General features: G+C 38.1%; 1 protein-coding gene across 1 annotated transcript in view; it reads left to right on the forward strand.

Moving 5' to 3' along the window:
• Positions 1 to 22,951, forward strand: part of LOC104525727 (receptor-type tyrosine-protein phosphatase kappa) — a 43,430-nt gene extending 20,479 nt beyond the window's left edge. The window contains exons 9-23 of the mRNA XM_029085188.1: positions 841 to 928; positions 1,922 to 1,998; positions 2,193 to 2,210; positions 4,676 to 4,712; positions 6,432 to 6,529; positions 7,258 to 7,374; positions 8,125 to 8,279; positions 9,308 to 9,443; positions 11,357 to 11,506; positions 12,076 to 12,249; positions 15,043 to 15,174; positions 15,406 to 15,531; positions 17,493 to 17,656; positions 18,914 to 19,049; positions 21,496 to 22,951. Coding sequence (XP_028941021.1) covers positions 841 to 928; positions 1,922 to 1,998; positions 2,193 to 2,210; positions 4,676 to 4,712; positions 6,432 to 6,529; positions 7,258 to 7,374; positions 8,125 to 8,279; positions 9,308 to 9,443; positions 11,357 to 11,506; positions 12,076 to 12,249; positions 15,043 to 15,174; positions 15,406 to 15,531; positions 17,493 to 17,656; positions 18,914 to 19,049; positions 21,496 to 21,549 — 1,662 coding nt within the window. The 3' untranslated portion in view covers positions 21,550 to 22,951. The remainder of the gene's footprint in view (positions 1 to 840; positions 929 to 1,921; positions 1,999 to 2,192; positions 2,211 to 4,675; positions 4,713 to 6,431; positions 6,530 to 7,257; positions 7,375 to 8,124; positions 8,280 to 9,307; positions 9,444 to 11,356; positions 11,507 to 12,075; positions 12,250 to 15,042; positions 15,175 to 15,405; positions 15,532 to 17,492; positions 17,657 to 18,913; positions 19,050 to 21,495) is intronic.
• Positions 22,952 to 23,788: the final 837 nt, after the last annotated feature.

The following is a 23,788-nucleotide window of genomic DNA, read 5'->3' on the forward strand; positions in this document are numbered from 1 at the left end:
GGCTAAGCCCAAGTGTCAACCACTGCTGGGGGGAGGGTGGTTCCTGATGCCACATCAGGTGTTTTCCTACTTGCTACTTCTTCTGTTACCATACATGACATCTTTGCCCTAGCTTGGGCTTCTGAGCATGCATTAAAGTTTTGTTTCTGTGGCTACTGTGTGCTTTCCGGAGGTAACTTACCAAGGTCAGGATAAGAGAACATCTGGAAGGAAAGAATAGCATAAACCTGCAACAGCTGTAAAATATCTACGGGCAATGAAGAAAAACCTGAGGAGGAATAAAAGGTGCTTCTATCACTACTGAGCAATCAGACTCTAAGAAAAGTTCAAAAATGTAGAATAATTTTGGTAGGGGCTAGAGGGAGGGTATGAGGGAAAAAAACCATGAACAGAAGCATTGGCAGAGGAGGCTTCCTGACGGATCTGTAGGAAGAAAAGCCATTTTACTAAACAATATGAGGAAAGCGATGTAATGCTATCGTAAACAGGCTGTATATTACGGTATCTTGTAAGAAGGGTGATCGATCTCCCTATGTTTTCTCAGCTTGCTGTTGTTCCCCCATGGCAAGGGTGTCTGAGCAACTTTTAGCCTTCCAGCCATTCCAGGATTTGAAATCCCTCTGGAGTCCCTCAGTCACTTTCCCATTGACCCATAGCAGTCAGAGGGAGAGAATCTCCCTTCTTCTCTAGATGTATTTCTGTACCATGGTGCTGTCTGGCTGACCAGAGCGGACGAGCAAAGCTGAGCTTATTTTATGGTAGGGCAGTTCTTTTAAACTGTTATTTTTGGAGATAAATTAATGGTCAGAATGTTTTCTTTCGGAACATTTTTATTTATAGAGTTTCTTTGAGGGGCAGTCAGCTTCTTGGGATGTCGCTAAGAAGGATCAAAACAGAACAAAGAACCGCTATGGAAACATTATAGCATGTGAGTATCGGTGTGCTTGGTTTGAGCAGTAACCATAGTCGTGTGTTACTTGTGCCATGCTCTCTCTTTCTTTACAAGTCTCCGGTGGCATAGCTGCTTAATACCCCAAGCAGAGAAGGAGGACAGTGCCTTTTCCAGGATTTTTTTTTTTTTTTTTGTCCTTCACAGTTCAACTTTCTTCCTTTTATAACCCAGGCTGAATTTCGTATTTGCATCTCTGCTGTGCAAGCTGTGGTAAGCATATAACAACGACAAACTAGCACTCATTTAGATGTTAATTCTGTGGCAGTTTTCTGCAGTTATAATTTATTTCAGGTAAATCTGACAGCTTCAAAACTTTTCAGCTTTATGTGATTTATAGCTGATAGACCTGAATAGTAGTTCTGTAAAACTGATGATTAAAAGATGTGACTAAAATTAGAGGGTTCTGTATCTTGTCTTTAGGCATAAAGTTTCAATAGTTTAGATTCATCCCCTGGCATAACGCAATTTGTTAACTGTTTCACAAATGCCATTGAACGTGCAGGAATGAAGCTATCGGACACGTCTCTGAATGGGCAGAGTTACCTCTTCATCCAATCCAAAGTGCATTGCTAACTTACTTTTTTAATATCTCAGTATGAACTTAAGCAGGCTGAGGTCAGAAGTAAGAAAATAGTAATCAAGACTTTTAGTTTTCTAGATTACCGTCAGCGGAGCTGATTTTGAAAGGGCCTTTGAGCAAGTAACCTGTTTTCTTTGTGCCTTTTTAACCACATGTAACGATGTGCTACCTTTCAGCTACACTTAATGAAGTTTAGTCAATGTTTTTGAAGTAATTGGAGACCTCAGACAAAATGGTTCTTTGTAATTCTGTGTAAAAACTTACTATTTAAGGGTTGTAAATTGTGGGACACTTATGCCAGGTGATTTTGGTTTTCTAGGCAACTTACCGTAATATCTTACTTAAAAATCACATTTCAAAAAGGCACCATAACCACTTGGTTTTTACAGATGACCACTCCAGGGTGATTTTGCAACCTGTTGAAGATGATCCATCTTCAGATTACATTAATGCCAACTACATAGATGTGAGTGGATTGCACAGCTTTCTCCCTCTCAATTTGCCAGCTTCTTTATGTGAAACTATTGCATGTTATGCCTACAAATTTATTGAAAACTTTCTTTTATTAAGAAGAAAATGTACACTTTCCTTGTTCTACGTCCTAGTACTCACTGACATTATTGTGCTTTCTTTCACACCTGACTTTGGTTTGGGCTGTAGATTTGGCTGTACAGGGATGTAAGTACCACTATATGTGAATAATGGCATCCTATTGTAAATATTTAATATAGATATTGTTATTACTTAGTTTCCTATTCTATTTTTATCACTAGATAAGTATGCATGCCTCATCTAATTTGTCTCATCTGTTCCTTTAAAAAATTTTCTTTCGTGTGAATATTTTTTGTACCTGTTTTGAAAAGATAATTTAGCCTTTTAACATAGCTCTGAATATTGTTAGATAATGTTAGATAATTCAGGTGAACTTGTCTGTTAAAGAGAATTTGCTGTTCACTTTTTTTTTTTAAATTATGATGATTTTGGCCACTAGCTTTTCTTTTCACTTTCCCATTTATATGTGAGAAGCTGGATAATGTACTGTACTGTAATTGTCTGAAAATGTACCTATGAAGTAGTCATAATATATGTTTTGCAAAAAGGGAAGGATGATGGCCTTTGGTGGGGGTGGGGGGTGTGCTTGTTTTTAACAACTACTTAGACAAAGAATATTTAGCTGACATTTGTCTAAAGGTGCTAATTTAGGTATTAAAAAGTATATACACAAACGTATATATATAAATCAATGTATTTATGATAGCAGAAATTTCCTTGCTTCTGCAGAAAACTTATAAAGTTTGAAATTCCATGCTTTGATTAAAATACAAATTAAATTATAAATTAAATTTTAAAAAAAACAAAACAACAACAACAAAAACCTGATACAAACAGGAATTTTTAAAAAATTCTGCCAGGTGTTTTGATTAACAAAATATAACTTTTATCCAATTAACACCTTAGGAATAAACAAGTTACAGTATTCAAAGTAATTCAAAGTAATTCAAAAGATACTGGAATAGCTAGTACGAGTGTTTTTAAAATACCTGGCTTTGGTTGCTTTTTTTTATAATTGCACCTTACTAATTCTTCCTGTCCACTGTTAGTTGATAAATTATTTAAGACCCTCTCAACTTTCCAGAAGATAAAGATTTAGCTCCAGGTATATCACTGTATTTTTATTTTGATGCTTTTACACAGCAGTCTCTGTGAAGTGTTAAGCCTGTGATATTTTGCCTGGGGCCTTAAACAAGGAAACTTTCCCAGATCTGTAATAATTCCAGTTCCTTGAGGATGTTGTTTCTCTTATTTAGGAGTAAATTGAATCTCATTATAACCAGACAGGAAAGCTACAAGTTAAAACTGGCAGTTCGCAATTTTAAAGTGACACTTTTACCTTCTGGAAAGCGTTACTGAGTATAAAACAGTGCAGCACAGGTTCCACTTTCACAATTTGAAGCTAGGGCTTGATATTAAGGACTCCAGATGAAATTTTTTAGTCATTTGATGCAATCTTGATCTCTTGTAAAGCCAAGATTAAGATACTCAGAAGTTTTTTCATAAACTCCAGGTGAAGGTGCTCTCACTCTAGACAGGATAATAGAGCAGACCATGGAAAAGGATATAAACTCCTTGAGTACACTGAAATCCTTCACTTTAGTATCATCTTGTGTATACCAGGAATCCAAGGACTCATGCTCCTGTAATGCAATACTTAATTCAAGTGGCCTAATAAAACTGTAACCTAGAAAATAATTGGAGTTATTTCTTTCTCATTTGCACATTGTAAAATTCTGTGTTGTCTTCTCCAGCAATACTAAAGTTTCCATCCTCTTTGTAGCTAATATTGCTGGCACTGGTCAAAATATATTCTGAATTATTTCCTCAAGAGCAGAATCTCTTTGTCTTGCAGCTGTTATGCAGACAATTAATACTGTACAGTGCCACTAGCATTGGCATGGACCCAGCTAACTGGAAAGGCTTAGTTGTGTAGGGTTATCTATCTGTCTGTCTATCTATATATGTATGTGTATATACTTGTGCCTACCATGTCCAGTATGATTGATGCACGCTTTGTGCAGTAGTGCAAAATATTTTGTAGAAGATTTGATGGCAGCAGGACCTTGACTCTGTGCACACACCACTAGCATGGGAAATGCCTGTCCCCGTTAGTTATGGCTTGGATAGGTAACTCTCTGGGCCTTACAATATTTCTCTATTTATAAGAAGAAAAAAAGATGTGTATTTTTTCCATATTGGATGATTTGGGAACATTGATCAACCACCGAGACAATCTGATGGCAAAGAGAATTTTTACTGCATTTTAAATAAACACCCCAGTGTATTCAGCTGGGGAGATAGTATCAATAGAGAAGTAATTTTTAGGCCCAAGGGACCCATTTAAAATACTCCTTCCCAGTACAACACAATGTCTGTTCAAGTCAGATGTTCTTACTTCCATTTTATTTGTTGTCATTCGAACCTTTTCAGTATTAACTGTTTTTTAGGTTTTGAGCTTGATGCTGCTCTTAAATATTGGTTTGTTCTGAAAACGTTGTCTAGAGATAGGAATTCTGTAGTACCTTATGCTTTTATTTTCCCCTCTCTGTTAGTAATATGATACTCAAACCAATTTATATTGCTTTTAGGGATATCAGAGACCAAGTCACTACATTGCAACACAAGGTAAGAATCTACCAGCATTAATCAACCCGAACAAGTGTTCTCTGTAGTGTCCAGCAGTGTTTTGGTGAAATGGAAGTAGATGAAAATAAAGCATAAACAATATTGTGAGTTGTCATCTTGTGTTATGGTAAATTAACATAACATGTTCAGGTGGAATGTGAATAAATGCAAAAATTGCACCAATTTGTCATGTTAATTAGCTATTGAGCAATTCATTCAGTGATAAATTCAACTGATAAGTCAGAAGTTACTACCATGATTTCCAATTATTGTTGAAGTTGAATAGAGAAAAGAGGCATGTGGACAGAGAAGAGAACAGTTTCAACCTACCTTGAGGCATTTTTCTTTCCATATTACAATACATTATTTTTGTGTCTAGGATTTAGTCCAGGATGGAGACGATGAAGATAGTGATGATAAATTAAATGCTATCTCAGAAAATCTGGGTAAAATAAGGCCAGAGAAGGACAAAGCCTCTTTGTAAGAAGTAGTGCGGGAAATCTTTATCATATAACACCCTGGTAATAAAAAGGGGAGTTGGAGGGAAAAATTGAATTTCTATGGAAATTATTCATTTTGTATTTCTGATAAAACTTCTCACAATGAGGGAAAACAAATAGATTAGTCTAAGATTGCACTGAAATATTAGAGGCTATGAATTAAAGTAAAAATAATTAGATTTAGATGTGTCATTATTTGATCTGTGAGTATAATCAGATAACTGACTGGAAATATCCTGCTATTTGTGTGCTTTTGATTGTAGCTGCACACAGGAAAGAAACTAAAGGCTTGTTTTAAAGCAGGATACTAAAATTTCTGTCCACATTTTTTTTCTTTTTGTGTAAGTGGTGTCTAAACAGGTCTCTCTATGGCAGTTAAGTCTACTTTTGTATTTTATATCTGTTTTACTATGTAAATCATTGCACATAATAGTGTGTGAAGGACATAAAAATTTATTGCTGCTTTAGTATACAGCCTTCGATCTAGCATATAAAGGAATATGGTTGAGCCTTCAGATGTGTTATATGCAATAACATTTTTACTGCTGCTGGACTGTGGTCAGGGAGACATTTCTGAGATGATTTTAACAGGTTAAAAGCCTCTGTCCCTCAACCAAACATGTCTTGCCTCTGCAGCAGAGCAGGAGGCAAAGCTTAAACAAGTGCTCCTCTTTTGCTTCACAGAAAAGTCATTCGGTTCATTTAAATACCTTTCAGTGGGAAGTATATGGCTCAGTGCCCACTTGTGCTTGCACACCTTGCGAGGAGCTAGGTAGTAGGTGCACAGGGTCTGTACCATCAGCCCCCCGACTGATACTTCGCTCCGGTATCTCCTTGGTGAACATATGAAGAAGCTCACACTCAACACGTTATATTTAATAAATGTAAAACAAACCTAGAAATGTAACTATAGATGTAGTCACGCATTGCTGTGTCCTTGTAGTTTTCAAGCAACTTCTGGTGTTTCACTACATCAAACACCTGCTATTAATTTCTTTCAAGTGGTAATTCAGTTAAAGTGAGAAGATTCAGCATTGGTTAAAAATAACAATATAGTCTGGAAACTGGCATGATAGTATGATGATGTGGTTTCGTGAAGCTTTCATCTCTAAGCAAGCACATTCGTGCGTGTCAGCTCTGAAAAGCACTAGATTTTATTTTTAGCATTCGCTTTGACTGTTACTTTGTTACACAGTTTTACCTGGAACTTTTCTTACAGGTCCAGTTCATGAGACTGTGTATGATTTTTGGAGAATGATATGGCAGGAGCAATCAGCTTGCGTTGTGATGGTCACAAATCTAGTGGAAGTTGGGAGAGTAAGTTTTTGTTTTGTTTTTCTTCTAATGCAACAAGCCTAAAGAAAAACCTGCTGAAAAGACATATTATCAGCAGAATGTAGAAGAGTCTTGTGAAGGACAGCCCTGCATTCTGAGAGGAGGGGAAGGGGGAGAGTTGGTAGTTCAGGCATTGTTGTGAGTTACAGTATTGTGTAAAACCGTAGCTAACTTCTGAAGTCTGATGCTGTGTTGCTTTCATGAATAGTGAAAAATTTTCTGAATCCAAAATTCATATTTCAGCAAAATAGATTTGTATATTAAGTCACTCAAATGAGCAGAATAACTGGACTAGCGAGCAAAGGTGCTTCCATATCAGTGTCTAGAAATCAGCAAATTATTTACAGTTTAGCAATAACACATCCCTCAGGGACTAATATAAAGTATCTGGGATTACTTGCAACAGTTTGATTACTGATATGAAATGCATTTCAGTTTAACATAAGTGGAAATGTATTCCATAGCTCAGCACTAAAAAAAAAGTATAAATGGTCAATTAGAAATGAATTTGGCATCTAAGTACAGCTGTGTAAAGCAGTGGAAACTCCTTGTAGCTAGTGCTTAACTTGACAGAATGACCATTAGCCATGACAAGCCATGAGCACATGGTCATTGTGAAAATGAATGTGGTGTAATGCAGTACGTGCAGAAACGTATTCTCAAGCTTTTATTTTCCTTTGGTGTAAAATGTATTCCCATTTTGTATTTAGGTCAAGTGTTACAAATACTGGCCTGATGACACTGAAGTTTATGGTGATTTCAAAGTGACTTGTGTAGAGATGGAACCCCTTGCGGAGTACGTCGTCAGGACCTTCACTCTGGGAAGGGTGAGCACGTTTTTAAAGGGCTTGGCAAAATATTGTTCCCTGGTAGCCATCGGTATGGAGGAGGCTATGCTTGCACATATTCCTGTGCAATACCAAATCCCTCCATCTGGTTAGCAGGTCCACAGTGTAGACAGCTTTACCTCACCGTGGGAGTGAGCATCACTCCCATTGCATCAGTGCTAGCCAAACTGCATCTCACTGTGAGATTCTGAGTTTCCCCAGAAATGTTGACTGCTCACCTCACCTCTCTGACAGTCACCTCTTCTCTGTGGCCACGCTTCTGAGCTGAGCTCCAGTACCTGGTTATGAGTCACACCTGTCATTCATCTCCATTTAGTCTACCCTGAATGCCACTGAGTCAATCTCGCTTACTCAGAGAATAAACACTGTGAATGTAATATATGTGATGCAGTTGTGGTCTTCTGGTAAATCATTATACTTGCCTGTAAATGTAGCAGGCCGTTGTCTTAGAAAAAACTTCTGAAAATCAATGCTAATTGCATCTAAGTGTATAAAATAATGAGACACAACTGTCATACTTAATGGCAAAAGTTAAAATTATGAACTTCAAAATGTAAAAAAAACGAATGACATCTTTAAGCTTTGTGTGGTCTTTGTTTTAAATAATTGGCGAAATGATGAAAACAGCATGTAGATTCTATAGGTGTGTGTTATCATTATTTGAATCAGAGAATATTTAGTCTATGAAAGACTTTTAATTTCATAACTTTATTTGTTTGTTTTTTGCAGAGGGGCTACAATGAAATCCGTGAAGTTAAACAGTTTCATTTCACTGGCTGGCCAGATCATGGGGTTCCTTACAATGCTACAGGCCTGCTTTCCTTTATACGGAGAGTCAAATTATCCAACCCTCCTAGTGCAGGGCCTATTGTTGTTCATTGCAGGTGTGTACAGAAGAGGTAGATTGATTTTTTCCACAACCATGTATGTGAGCATTTACAGTACTCTCTTGTGAAGCATCCATAATTTTGAAGTTTTTTGATGATGTTGTTCCCTTTTTGAATTGCTTAATTCACACTGTGATAGGATTTGGCTGTCTACAGCAATGTTTGGAAATAAGCAAATTCTAATACATTTTTCCTAATTAGAATAGCCAGAGATTTTCTTTTTCCTGCAAGAGATGCACCAGCTAAATCATATGATACTTCAGGCTATCGTTTTAGGTAGCCTACAACAATTTTGTGACAGCAGTCAAGAGTAAGTGGAGATACAGCCTGTTTGATAGCTTGGTGTTGCATATAATGTCTGAACAGATTATTAATTTAAATCAAAGGAAACAAGTAGATGAAGGAAGATGGAATGAGGTTAATGGCAACAAATACAGAATGTTGTTTTTCCTGTGCAAGTTTTGCAAGGTTTGTGTCGTAGGGACACAGTCCTTTCACAAATAGAATAAAAGCAACATAAATCAGGAGTGATTCTTCTGGATACTGTTAAATGTGCTGCCTGAACCAGCTTAGAGCTTGGCTGTAAAAATATATACTTGAGTTTCTTATCTTACTTACTTTAAGTAATGTATCACTTAAAAATCATCTTTAGTCTTATTACATAAAAACAAGATCTGTCATATTTTTTAAGTGCTTGTGCTTAATTGTCCTCCAGATTTCTGTTTAACTAACTTTTCTTTTTTCCTTTAAGTATTAATCTGGGTGAAGGATGAAAACAGGTTTTGTTTTGGTTTGGTTTTGCTTTTACTTAATGGATCAAATCTGGTGGAAAAATGGTTGTTTTGGGCACATCAAAAGATTTAAAAGACATTATGAAGAGAAGGAGAGAAGATAAGAATTTGATAGTGGTAATGATGAAAGAGTTGAATGACTTTATAAAAATGTTCTCAGTATTGGGTTTATAAAGTTTGTAGGTGTTTTCATGGGACTATTCCTAACAGCATTTACTGATTTTCTTTTTTTAGTGCTGGTGCTGGACGAACAGGTTGTTATATTGTAATCGATATCATGTTAGATATGGCAGAAAGAGAAGGTGTTGTGGATATCTACAACTGTGTCAAAGCCTTACGGTCCCGTCGCATCAACATGGTACAGACAGAGGTACAACATTTTATGTGCAAAGCACCTGGTGCTTTCTGGAATATGCTGGGTCAGAATTTCACTGTTAGTCTGAAAAGAGCAGGCAGTGACCCTGTTGAGGGGTTTTCTCCACTGAGGAGCATTGCTCACTGCAAAAAGTGCCCAGAACCAGGATGGTGCAACAAACCTGCCACCTCTTTCAGTCTTCACACAAAAAAGTGCCTGCCTAACTTTGTAACAAAAGGAAAGGAAGGAGAATTTTTTAGAGAAGACCCTACAGTAGACCTGGCTGGCATGTCTCTCCCCAGCTCTGGTATCAGCAATTCCAGGTACCCAAAGTTGGAATTTCAGCAGGTTGCCACAGGTTTTAGACTTATCTGCAACTACTTTACCCATAATTTGACTTACCTGTGGAACTTTATGTCCATTTCACTTTCCCTTTTCAACTCTTTTTTATTTGCTTTATTAACCTCATTGCCAAGGCTTTTTCCTTTTCTACCTTTTTTGTGTTTTGTCATGCCTTCAGTTACTCCACAGTAAAACCATTGCCTTAGTGATGGAGCTGTAACAGCTCCCAGTCTGCCACCTGAGTATCACTGACCTTCCACAGAAACATAGGTTGTTGATTTATATTAAGACAGGTTACCTGAAGTGGTTTGCCACTTCTCTCTATTGCCCTCCATGTGGACATCTACCTGTTATTTCACCTGTGATATTGAATGTGACCACATGCAAATATCTGCAGTTGGCAGCCAGGCATATCAATGTAGTTTAGTGCAGTTTTTATTCCATGTTGCAGCCTATGGCAGTTGAAGAAGTAAATGTTCCTAATCAACTACCCCTGCTACAGGGCCATTAAGTTTTGGGAAGTGCATGGGGTGAAGTGTTTCAGTGTGACTGCTTCCACCATCCCAGTTTAATCTGCTCTTACATGTGAATTAACATCCCTACTGCGGTTCCTTTCCCTTTCTCTCCCTTTTGCCTCTTACCTGTCATGTTCTCTCTGAGATTCATACTTACACAGCAAAATAAAGCTGTAATTGCAGCAAGTTCTTGTGATGGTCATCTAACCAGTATTGGCAATAGGTCCATAGCTATCTGGGTAAGGCACCATGGGCTGTACAGCCAGAATAAAACCATGGTTCCTGGACATGTACTCTTGTTACAAGCACAGGTTAAAGTTTGTGCTGTTAATAACCTCATCGGTATCCACAATAGGTAGGTGAGGCTGGCACAGTTTGAATTCACACTTTGCTGTATGGACATGATTTCATTCTCTTACTCTCAGGGTGAGTAAATATAATAGACCTTGTGTAAAAATTGACAGGAGGCCTGATTGAAGTAGTGATGCAGTTGTCTAGGACTCAGGATATCTCAAGGCAAGTCAGAAAAAAAAAAGGGGGGGGGGGGGAAGAAATGCAGTTTCTGTTGGGACACACATGAGTTTATTACTGGCCTAGAGCCAGCTGTCAGACAATTGGTGAACTAGCTTGCACACGCATAAGGAGAATGCAGCGTGACAAATAATTGCTAATCAGACTAGTAGTGCTTGAAGCAGTTTACACTTTCTGCTAGTATTCTAAGACTGAAAGCTATTTTTAAAAAAAACAAAATGGGTAAAGCCAACAATTCACTGGCATATAAGCAGAAAGCCACAAGCACCACAAGGAAACTGAAAACTTCACGTTAAATAAATTGCCATGCCTGTTCTGTTAAGAGTTACCAAATTTAAAATGCTTCTGAGGAAAACATCCTTGTTAACTGCACCCCAATGAGGACAAGATTGTGTTTGTACTAAAGCATTAGTTAATGGATTGATGGACACTACCTTGAATGAGTTTTGTAGTGTGCAGGAGATGTGTTTAACCTAAAAGAAGGAAAGATCTGTTGTTTTAAAATGGCTATAATTTTTGTTTCTTTGCCTAATTTGGTAGGAGCAGTACATCTTTATTCATGATGCCATTCTAGAAGCTTGCCTGTGTGGAGAAACTGCAATTCCTGTCTGCGAATTCAAAGCTGCTTATTTTGATATGATTAGAATAGACTCTCAGACAAACTCTTCGCATCTCAAAGATGAGTTTCAGGTATTCACAATTCCTACTAACTCTTCACGTGACAACATTTCTCTTGGCTCTAGATACATTTAATTTATTTTAAGGGAAAAGGTTTTCATAACACATTTATAGCGTTTGATTCCTTACTTTTAGTCCACAAAATAAAGCACCTGTGTTTATGTGTTTTGCAAATTTGTTTTAAATATTGAGTATCCTCCTTGGAATAAAAATGCAGTAAATATCTGTCTGGAATAGAGAGCACTGACTAGGAACCACCGAGAGTTTTGGCTTGCATTTTCACAGGTAAGGCATAGCTCTTTATGTCTCCAAAGGATCCCTTGTTTTATTCCTTTTGGAGAGAATGGTGTCATGTGGAATCTGTTCAGTGGGACACAGAGTGCCTTTTACACCAGCAGCTTAAACCCCTTTGAAAAGCCCCAGCAGGTCCATCAAACAGATACGAGCTCTTGTTTGCTATTGTCTTCTTGCTAATGCCTCACATTTTCCCATATTGCAATATTTTAAATTAAACCTTGAAGAATCTCAAGTCCACTGTCTGTCTGTTCAGCATGCTGAAACGAGCATCCTCTCTCCCTTAGACCCTGAATTCTGTGACCCCTCGCCTGCAAGCGGAGGACTGCAGCATAGCCTGCTTGCCAAGGAACCACGACAAGAACCGTTTCATGGATATGCTGCCACCTGACAGATGTCTGCCTTTCTTAATTACTATTGATGGGGAGAGCAGCAACTACATCAATGCTGCTCTTATGGACGTAAGAGACTATCTTCTTTGTCTGCGTAGTGTGCCGTGAAAAGCTGTGTAATATGAGAGAGAGCACTTACTGGTTTAAGAAAGGGTAATTCTTTCTTACCGTAGTGCCCAGTAGAACAGTCCTAACAAAGAAGGGTAGGGGGAAATGGGTAAGAAACCCCACCAGCTGTGTTGCTTATTCAGGAGGTTTGTTATCTTTAGTCATTTGCATCCTTGTGGGACCTACTGGAAATCTCCTCTTTTCAACAGCATTATATAAAGCTCTAGTCTCCAGCTCTTCAAATCCCAGCAGGATCTCAAAAATCTGCTGTATGTCAGAAAGTAAATATTACCTACCTGAGCATGAGGTTACTACCACTATTTTATAAAAAAGGCTATGTATACTGAGACAGAAGAGACAGGGGAAAAAGGAAAAAAAAAATGTTTCTTTGGGATGTTTGGGGATAGGGTTCATATTTTGAGTTGCAGCTCTTCAAAGTTGAAGTTTGAGTGACAGAAGTATTGTCAGGGGAAAAGGTGAATTAATGGGAAAATGGAGGTGAACCTGCTTATAGGTGTCTGATCGATAAAGCAGTTTATCACATGTGCTGTCAGATACCTGCCTGTGCCTGCCATTAGCATTTCCAAAGTTAAGCCCCTAAAGCTACCCTTTATAGTACATACTTAAATAAGTGACCTGATTTCCCGGAGCATCTCCCCTTCCTCAAAATGAAGTGCTGTCATAAACTGTGGTGTCAAGAAAAGGTGCTGGAATAAAATGGAAAATAGCAGTAGAAGTCATCAGGACTGAATGTTATATTAATCCCAGAGTTCTGCCTGAGTTAGTGCAGGAAACATTTGAACTGCTAGCAAAATGCATTTCCTAATCTCACAATTAGCTATTGTGCCAGAAAAATAGAGGGGTAGCATGTGTGAGACCAATCTATTAGAGCGTCACTGAGGCTGAATGAATGCATTAGAGCAGTGAGCAGAATTTTGGTAGCAACCAAAATTGTTTAGAATTGCAGTTAAAATTACATTAAGCACCTGAATAGAATTTATGTGCTATGGACCAACCAGCAGAAAAAAAAAGTAGTGTATGACAATGAAGGCATATAGCAAGGCTGTAATTACAGGGTTAAAACTTTGGGCAATAAAAGCTTTTCCTTGCCCTTTCTCTTCTGATTCTTTTTAAGACTGATTTATTCAGAGAGGGCGACCCCACTGCTGGGCAAGGAAAGGGGACTTTCCATAACAAAACAGAAATGGAAGCTTTCCCCTTTCCACAACATACTTGTCCCTGTGTTCCCATAAGAAGGTGTCTACTTCCCTACTTCCCAGTGTGAAAGTGGATCTCCTGCCTGTTCTTTTTGAAAACCTGATAACCTCAGACTCAGTACATTCTCTCATCTCATGAAAGACCAGAAACAGTGGGGAAGAGGGCTAGGAAACCATCAGCTAGTACATGTTTTATTTCTTAAAAATACAAGGGAAGAATCGGTGTTGATTTTTCCTCTTTGCTCCCTGGGCAGATCTAGGAAGTAGGACAGAAGCTGCTACTCCCTCAGTATGCTCCCTGCATTAGAAAATGATAGCAAACATAGATTAAAAATTGTCAGCCTCTTTATTCTGTTGTCAAACAAGCACTGATGCTAAAGACATTAATTTGTTGTCTTCACAATTTACAGCAAGTAGAAGGGTGAAAAGAATTGTATTTTTGCCTTCTGGGCCTCACACTATGCTCTTCCAGAGTATGTCAATACATTGCATGTGAAGATCCCTCATATCAATCTTCAAACAAGCAAGCTTCCATACCAAAAGTGGTCTAGCTACCCTACCATGTCTTTCTTCTAGGTGAATTTACTATACTTAATTAAGTAAAAAAACAGACAAACAGTTTTTGGTACCAGTATGGGTGCTAAAAACATGGTTCTCTGTGTTGCATACAGCAGTTCCAACACTTCAAACTGGTGACTTACAGTCCCATCCACCTACAAGAATATTGACCATCTTACTCTGTTTCTCAGATTAACCTGTCAGTGCTTCCTTGCCAGTTCATATGTGTATTCCTTCACTACAGAACACTTCTGAGAATAGTTGCAAATCACCTGCAAAATCTTCTGATCTCTCCTTTCCTGCTTCTGGTTGTAATACATGTGCTGCAGGGACTTAGCCCCTCTTCTATTAGTTGCATCTCAGCTAACCTATGCAAGACTGGCAATCCTTGTTTTGTATAACCCAGCATACAGAAAATGGAATCTGCTGTCATGACAGGAAATAGTATTATTTTGCTGTTCAACTTCTGCTTTCTGCTGGAAATGGGTCCAGTAATCCTGAAGGTCAGTTCCATGGGTGACCCTGTGGCTGTGGCACTGAAATAGAATCTGGGATTGAGTTTAGTCCTTGGTTCAGTCACAGAGCTCACAAGTAACCTGCTGTGGATGGGATGACCCTTCTGAGAGAGACCCCTGCACCCCTCTCTGCAACATGGGGAGAAGGTTTCCTGGACACAGTGCCTGGGAGTGGAGTTCCCAGAGCCTCAGCTCAGCAGAGCCCTGAAGAGCCCCTTCAGTGCCTCGGGCATATCCGAACATGAGGGCTTGGCCTGTAACAAAGCAGAGGGCAGGCCTGAGCAGAGTAACCTCTTTGTTCTTACTGGACATGATAATGTATTTGTAACATCAGCTTTGCTGAAATCGGGTGTAACTGATGTTGCAGCTTTGTTCTATTTGTATGTGTTTTCTGTTGCAGTGTTTGAGTGGAAGTTATGAAATATTTCCTCTACCGGTGCTAATGAAATCGTTTGCCTTTACAGAGCTACAGGCAGCCAGCAGCTTTTATTGTCACACAACATCCTTTACCAAACACTGTGAAAGATTTCTGGAGATTAGTGTATGACTACGGCTGTACTTCTCTTGTGATGTTAAATGAAGTCGACTTAGCACAGGTTAGTTTGGGGCTTGAGTTTTCTGTGCACCGTTGCATGCTTTAATCACTCTGGATCCACTACATGATCAAAATGTAGAGCAGTGCAGTGACTTTACAGTTATTCTCTGTGTTACAGCAACTAATTAACACTGGTTGCTCGGTAAAGGTTAGGTGAGATGTCTGCAGTGGAATAAGGCAATGCTTGAGTTGTAACTTACCATTTAATTATGCCCGTTTTGCTCTGGTACAGGGCTGCCCGCAATACTGGCCTGAGGAAGGGATACTGCGGTACGGTCCCATCCAAGTGGAATGCATGTCGTGTTCAATGGACTGCGACGTCATAAACCGAATTTTCAGGATATGCAATCTAACGAGAGTAAGCATCATCGTAACAATATGTAACGGAAAAATACGTCCTTTTTAACACTCTCTAGGCTCTTGTGGGTTTTAATTTTGAATAATAGTAAAATGCTAATGTTCTTAAAACATTACACAGAAAAGAGTCAGTCAAGCATCAATATTTAATACTAATTTCAAGTACTTTTCTATAGCTGCACACTAAGCAGAGAGAGGAGTAAGGTGAATGACTGTTGTTCTGTGGCATTCTGCCTGATGACTAGAAGATGTATGAGAAGTATTCTGTTTGTCTAGTGTGCAGTGGAAGAAATATCCCTATAATTAACATGTAATGACAGATATTTAATTCATAGCATCCGTAAGACATCTTCCATGGTGAATCAGGAACAAGAGCGCTGAGGCTGGTTATGCAATCAGCACCATCTCAGCCTAAAATGCAAGAACCACAACATAAAAGGCGGATTGTGACACCCTGCAAAGCGAGGTGTGAAAACATTCTGAAAGCTCCTCTGCCTCTGAAGGGTTCTGCACAACTGTGCCTCGACCTACATTTATCATTTTTTTCTCAACTTCAGTAGCAGTGCCAGTCCTGCGTTCTTATCGACTCTTTCACACCTTGCACTATCTTGTCTTGTTGCTGTCCCGTAATGTTTCACACTATCACAGCATCTCAAATCCTGTTTGCCATGCGGTGTCTCCCCCTTTAGCTCACCTTTGTAAATCACTTAATGTTGCCTACAGGTAAAGAGTTACAGATGCTTGTGCCACCGTTACATGTACAGTTAACCAGCAGTCCCTGTTTTACTTACCAGAACTACTTTGTATCTTTCATCCACTACTGAACTTACATGCCACTGACTGATACTTGGAGAGCATGTTTGACTTTCATTAATGTTGAAGAATAGCTGTGGGGAAAACCCATTACTGTGTATAATTTTCTTTTTTTTAATATTATTTTGGTCATATTTTCATTTTTCAAAGTGCAGAGATCAGTTTGTGTGTGGCCAGTATTTTATCCAAACCTTTATTTTGCTTGTATTCAGAGCTGAGAAAAACATTTTCAGCTCTTCATACCTTATTTGGAAGCTACAGGAAGCTAAGGTGTAGGCACAGTGGCAAATATTACGCTATAGCACTTTTTTGTTGTATTTTGAGACTTCCTCTTTTTTTTGTTGTTGTTCATTTCTTATTTTCACTTTTTCCATTTCTTCTTTTTTTCTTATGTTTTGATTTTTTGCTCCTCTACTTCTCTTTGTTTCCCATGACTTTTCACCTTTGCGTCTTACTTCTAAATATCTCTCTGCTCTCTTCTTCCTTTTCTAAAATCCATATTCCTACTCCTTTTCATCTTCCTTCAGCTCCAAGAAATGGAATAGACTATTTATTCTTCCAATTATTGAGTCCTTTCTTGTGACAGTCTAATTCTATTCAAAGCTGTCCCTGTGTAGCAACTAGCACATGGAAGGCTCAGAGACTGGCAGCAAGGTTCACATGATTATCAGTCTGGCAAAAAGGGAAGACTTCAAGGAAGAGAGTCATATTTGTGCTTCAGTATTACTTGTTGTTTATTTATAATGGGGTCAGTTCATGCATGGGAGCCAAAGGTATGTCTTTTAATTTCTGTAGGTTTAAGAATTTAACAGTGATGGTTTTAATTTCTTATTGATGTTAAGGATAAAAACCCGTGACATGTGGAATCTGAGGAATTTGTCTACTTAGAAGAGTCAGGAGAGGTTACATTAGTGACTGATAAACTGTGATGTTGTCTTCGATGTAGTTCCCTTCTTATTCTTTTTTGACATCTGCCTTCAGCTCAAGTGATGTGAATTAATGGAGACCATACATACCATGCAATGTATATACATGTTTAAATCTGTCCATAAGATAAACACTTAGATTGCATGTTAGTTTTATATTTTGGTTTTCTAAACCAAGATGTAAAGGTGCCATATTGAGCTAAAGCTCTTTGGTTTCCCTCAGCCACAAGAGGGCTATCTGATGGTGCAGCAATTCCAGTATTTGGGATGGGCTTCTCACAGAGATGTACCAGCTTCCAAGAGATCCTTCTTGAAGTTAATTCTCCAGGTTGAAAAATGGCAAGAGGAATGTGAAGAAGGGGAGGGCCGGACCATCATCCATTGCCTGTGAGTAACTGGGAGAAAGTCAAATTGCTGATCTTCAAATAAGTGCTTATAAACTAGTTATTGGTTTAAGTTCACACAGTATTCTTATGGATACATTCTTTTGCACATACCCTTGTTTCTTCTATTAAAAATCAAACAAAACCAAAAAAACCCCAAATGTACCACTGCTACTGTGAGTTGGCTTTTGGTCAACTTTCAGATTTGTCTTTGTAAGGTCAGGGTACCATAGGAATGAATATTTTGGACATGGTACTACAGTGATACTGTGCATTGTCTCCTTCTGTACACAATAGCATTTTTTTCAGGAACAAAATGTGTACAGATCAATTTCTTCTGTATGGTTTCAGTAAGGAAGTCTTTTATGCCGAGTGCCAAATGGTTGGTTTTTGTGTCTCTTGCGTATCGTGTGATGCATTTTTTCCAGGTGGCCTACTATATTTTGAGGGTTTTAGACTGAAAGCTATGGATATATGAAATCAGAGAAAAGTTCTATAATACAGTACGTGATCCTAAAACTACTGTTTGTAAATGATCACTGGCTGCTTATCTGAGCCTGTTATTTAAATGGTAACTTGTTTGGGAGTTTTGAAAAGGCAGCACTCTTTTCTCCCTAAGCAGAGAATGACCAATCTCTCTCCTACCTTGTTTAAATATAAAGTTTAAAACTTAGAAATTTAATTATACATTTCTTCTTACTTTTTAAAAAAAGCCTTCTGATTAAATGTTCAGAATTAACTTGTCACTTCTTTCTGCCCACCCCTTCTCATTACCCGTGGAACCTTCTGGCTAATTTAAACTTAATAAGAAGAAATGCCTGCCTTAATTTCTTTGAAATTAAGATTAAAATAGTTCAGAAGTGTCCCCAAAGGTCAATAAGATATCAAATCAGTGATGCCTTGGCATTACTCTGGCTAGATAATCCTCACACCATAGGATAATTTAAGTGAGTCTTCTTCCAGAACTAAGCAGAAAATGTTGTACTTGCCATTGAACTTAGATTTTTATTTCTAATGCCTGTGGTATTAGGGTGGCACAGTGGGCTGTAAGGGCAGAATTCAAAAGAAGTAATTGTAGAAAGGTCAGAAACAGCAGATGTCTCTGACCAAACCCAGTGGAGCTTCAAGGAGGTTGCTAAAGCCTGTCCTCTCAGTGGGACTCACGAATCACTCGTGCTTACTGAGTGAAAGAACAGGAATGTGTTTTGGATGCTCTCTTATGCCACAGTGACATTTAACCAGCTCTTTTCCTTGTGTACAGAAACGGTGGTGGCCGGAGTGGGATGTTCTGTGCCATTGCCATTGTGGTTGAGATGGTAAAAAGACAGAATGTGGTGGACGTTTTCCATGCTGTGAAGACTTTGCGGAACAGTAAGCCCAACATGGTAGAAACTCCGGTAAGCACCAGCCCATTGGGGTTACTGCAAACAGCCAGGAAGCCAGAGGCTTCCTTGTGTGAGCTGCATTCTCAGTCCTGTGCCCACAAAATGGAGCAAACCTATGTTGGGCCACAAGAAGAAAGGGATTTTTATTGAGTGTACACACATGAGAGGCCAGGCTAAGCATTTTATGCTACTTTTCTTGTTGTGGTACCATGCTTTTCACAGAAAACATTCTGAGTTAACAGAATGCACTTTAATCTCCCAAAATAACCTGGTCTGTTTGAAGCGAATTTGCAGCGGGTTGTCCTCACACAAACCATCTTGAAATTTTACGGAGCGAGGCATTTCTTCTTTCTTCTACAGGAATGAGCTGTAAAGTCCAGATTAGTAGCTGGAGATGTGAATATTTCGCTGCTTAATACCAACTGCTGCTTTGGAAGCTGTATTGAATGATAAAGGTTGTTACTCAGATTTGTAGTAGTCAAAATGAAACCCCAGAACTTTAAAATCAAAGACTTGTATCTAGTATTTTGGAAATGAATATATAGAATCGTAGAATCATTTAGGTTGGAAAAGACCCTTAAGATCATTGAGTCCAACAGTTAGCCTAAATAATAAAAATGTAAACAATAAAGTTATAAAAACAATAATATAAGCCTGAATTAGGAAAACCACAAGACTGTGCATTGTATGTACATTGCCAGAACTCAAAATAAGCTTCACTTTTCTCCTCAGTCTTTATTCATACACTGTGAGTACATATCCATCCGTGTGATCACTTCAGTCATGAAAACTGAACATTGTGGGAAGTCTTCTAAAAAAAATTCTCCCAAGTGGATGTTTTACCTTCCTGTAGGTGAATGTGAAAGCAGGTTTAGACAGTGTTTGGGAGTTTATGTCATTTGACTCACACTGCCAGCAGCCAGTGTCACTTTTTAGCCAGATGGCTGCCTACAGCATAAAAATCAGGGATGCCAATTGAAATTAAAAGCATTTTGCAGTTTATACATAGTGAAAATTGCTTCTGACCTTGTGAACTTGCATATTGAGCAAAATGACTGTAGCTGCCTCTTTCTGTATTGCCCTTTTTTCCAGGTGTCACTGTTTGCTTGGTATCAAGTAGCTTCTGTAGCATGATTTGCTTAATTATTGTGCATCACTTCCATCCCTTGCTACCACATAAATTAAAAAGATGATTAAAATGTTAACAGATAAGAGCATCCTGTAGCAGCAGTGACATTGGGCTAAGTATTGCTGGTTTTGCTGCAAGTAGTTTGCAGTCTGCTGTGCCATAGGCATCTGAGACATAACATATTGATTTGCTGCCTGGATTTCAGTTCACTGCTATGAAGAAAACAAGTCAGATCACATGGATAATTACTTGTGTCACTGTAAAGGGAGGCCAAGGTAGATTGTGTGTGTTTCTGACAAATAGTCTGTAAACTTATATTTCATTTCAATACAGTCCTGAATTCCATTGTAGCTTTAATCTGCAGTTACTGAATTTCCATAGTTACGTGTTTCTGTTGTGTGTGTTTTTATTCAGAAGTCTTGAACAGTAGCAGCTGTTGAGTCGGTAGTTAGAAAACAAACCAGGAAAACCGATATATAACACTGTCATGTGCCCTACATTCAGCGACACGATCAGATAACAAAAATGAGCAGTGCAATAAAGCCTTTAAGATATCCCCACCACTTCCTGCTAATGGATCATGCTGGCTTCCTTTGCAAACAGAAATAAATCACTAAAGCAGATTTGTTTTGTTAGGTCGCAAGGACAATAGAGATTGAATTAATTTCCGTGTTTCCTTCTCCTTCTTGACCTCTCCTCTCTTCTTCCTCCTCCCTCTTCTCAGTATCAGCTCTGAACAGCAGCCTTGTTAGGGAGAAATACTAACCATGATGACATTTTGAGCTTTAGCTTCTCTTTTAAATGTGCATCTGATCTCTTGGACACTACATCAACACGACTGTACAAATGGGCTGTGGGCCCAGAGCAGCTTTGTGTCACAGCTCAGTATTCCTAAGCTGTTCCCTGGCTGGCCAAGCAGCAGACACTGGTTAACTGCTCAGTATCAGCTAACTTAAACATAAATGTTTTATCAGAGTGGAGATGCTTTCACTGCTAGAATGCTCTAACTGATAGAACTTTTCAAGTTTGATAAACCAGTTCAGAAGCTGGAAAAATCAGAGAACCAAATCACTGCATTTCATGGTCAGGTTTTTTTTTCAGTTGGTTGGTTAGGGTGAGTTTTTAAATCAGAGCTGGTAATATACTTGTGTAGTGGGGGTAAAAACAAACAAACAAACAAAAAAACCCAAGCATGTCAGAATTGAAGTTAAAATTGCACAGTAATTAGCAAAGACTATTCTTGTTTGTAGATATTGCTGCTAATACTTTAGAATCTTAATTTATTTTCTTCTGTTTTTTGTTGGTTTTTTTTCCTCTTTCCCCTTAAAGGAGCAATATCGCTTCTGCTATGATGTTGCACTGGAGTACTTGGAATCCTCTTAGTCGGAATGGATGTGACAAAGTTCACCAAATACATGAATCTCAATAAGCTGTTTTGACAACAGCTTTGATCCTGTGAAGAAAGATTTTAGGGGAAGAGGGGGGTGGGAGGGATTTTAAATTTTAAATGCAAAGTATTTTTCTTATGAAGTTGTGTATCTTAATAAAAGAATTCAATCTGTTTCTATGCTTGTATACAGTATCAACATTTAGTGCCACATAAATACTGTTTAATGAAAACCAGAGTCAGAAGAGATTTGCGCAAATTAGGACTTTTCAGTGTTTGTATATGCAGCCGTCTCTCAATCACAGTAGAGCGACCATCTGTTGCATGTATCAATATTTCCTATATGGTATTAATTTTTCTTTTTTTTCTTTTGATACATTGTTAAAGTACAATAACAGTGCAAATTGATAGTAAGGTTCATTCTTTATACGTTTCAAGTGTTGCATATATATATTATATATAGGTAAAAAAAACTGGCTTATTTTGTTTTAATGTGCAATGATGGCTGGATCACATAAAGATCTTTATAAAGAAACTTAAACATAAGCCAAAGACTCAAGTGTAAATATGTCTATATGGAGAAAGCACATGTATTTATTGTTTACTTGCATTCCTTTTTTGATGGCTGAAAAAAGAAGAATCATTTTTCTTGAAGAAAGCTTTTTTTGCTGAAATCAAGTGTAAACAATTTTTGTAGTTTATTTTTTGTATGTTTTAGTGTAAGTAGAAGACATACTTTTTATGCATAGACCAAGAAACATTGGTATAGTGGTTTTGTTGTGTACATGCTTGTGATTCAAATCCATGTAAACAATGCAGTTATAGAAGGTCTTTAACTACAGGACCAAAATCAAAACATTTTCCTGAAAATGTATAGTTTTTCACAGTTGCATTAGTTAAGTACTGATCAAAAAAAACTACGTAAGGAAGGGCACACATCAAAATGGCCTTGCCTATGAGTTGCACAATATTGGAATAAATTTTTAAGCACCATTAAAATTGTAAGGGAACCAATTGTTTAAAAAAATATTGATGCACAGGTCAACAGAAGAACTGCCAGACAAATAGATGGTTCAGCCGATGCCCTTCAGGGTAAAAAAGTATTTGTTTAGCAAATTGTAAAATTAAGCAATGTTTATTTTGATGTTTACGAACATGTAAGCTTTGCTTCCAAGAAAGCAAAATTTGAATAAACCAATGCCAGATTCTGATTACAGTTGTGGTGTACAAAATATTACTGTCCTTTTGCTTAGTTTGTATCCATTTGTTCACAAGGTTTCCTATATTTTACCAGCTAAAATCATTCCACTCTCTTGTTGGTCTTTTTTAGAACTGACAGTAAAATGATAAGGTGCTTTTAAATATTCTGTAAAGTAAGAGTGAATTAAACTTTTATTTAAAGATTATTTTATATTATTTCCCTGTTTTGATACCCTCTCACTTACTGTCCTTGTTAAGGAATCGTTCTTGTCCAAAAGGCCGATATCTTTGGATAAGGAAAATCCCAAAAGGAAATTATATTATTTTTCACCTCAGTGTTTCAAGGAGTATTTGTGAAGACTTCATGTCATCTGTATGCCCTGAGTTTCTTCCTTCGCTTCACACACATGGAGTTACCCATCCAGCACTATAGACAGCAGAGAAATGTCTGGAGAAATTCTGCTTCTCAGATTTTTTTTTCAGTTCCTCCATCTGTGTTGCATACAGCCCCACCTCCTCCAGATCTAAAAAAAAGTCTTTTTTTCTTTTGTCACTCATTGTTAGGTCCTACCTATGAACAGCAAGGTAAACAAATCAGGTTTGAAAATGTTCACTGGGTCTGGGTTCTTAATGCTCAAAATTGCTCTTTTTTTCTTTTGCCACATTGGAAAGGGGATTACAAGCTGCATGCCACAGAATCATGGCATTCCCAGCTTTCTCTGTGAGGCCATGGCATTCAGCTAACTTGAGCAGTCAAAATGCTGGTTGTATCATCTAAAGCTAACTGTCTGGTCACTGCATTTTGTGGGAACAATGTGTCATCTCCACAGACTGATGTGTCCTGCCTGTTAGACATGCATCTGGGTCTAAGTAATTTGGACTGTGGAAGAACCTTCCTCTGTTGTCTGTAAAGGGTGTTGAGAAGATTAGTCTAGAAGTCCAGATTAATTTCTTGACAGATGAGGTGAGTAGCTCTTAGGGTTTTGGAATGCAAAAGCCACATTCCATACTGACCAGAGTGATTTTTATGTGTTT

The sequence above is a fragment of the Antrostomus carolinensis genome, unplaced genomic scaffold (assembly GCF_000700745.2).
Source record: "Antrostomus carolinensis isolate BGI_N321 unplaced genomic scaffold, ASM70074v2 scaffold16405, whole genome shotgun sequence".
NCBI classification, from domain to species: domain Eukaryota; kingdom Metazoa; phylum Chordata; class Aves; order Caprimulgiformes; family Caprimulgidae; genus Antrostomus; species Antrostomus carolinensis.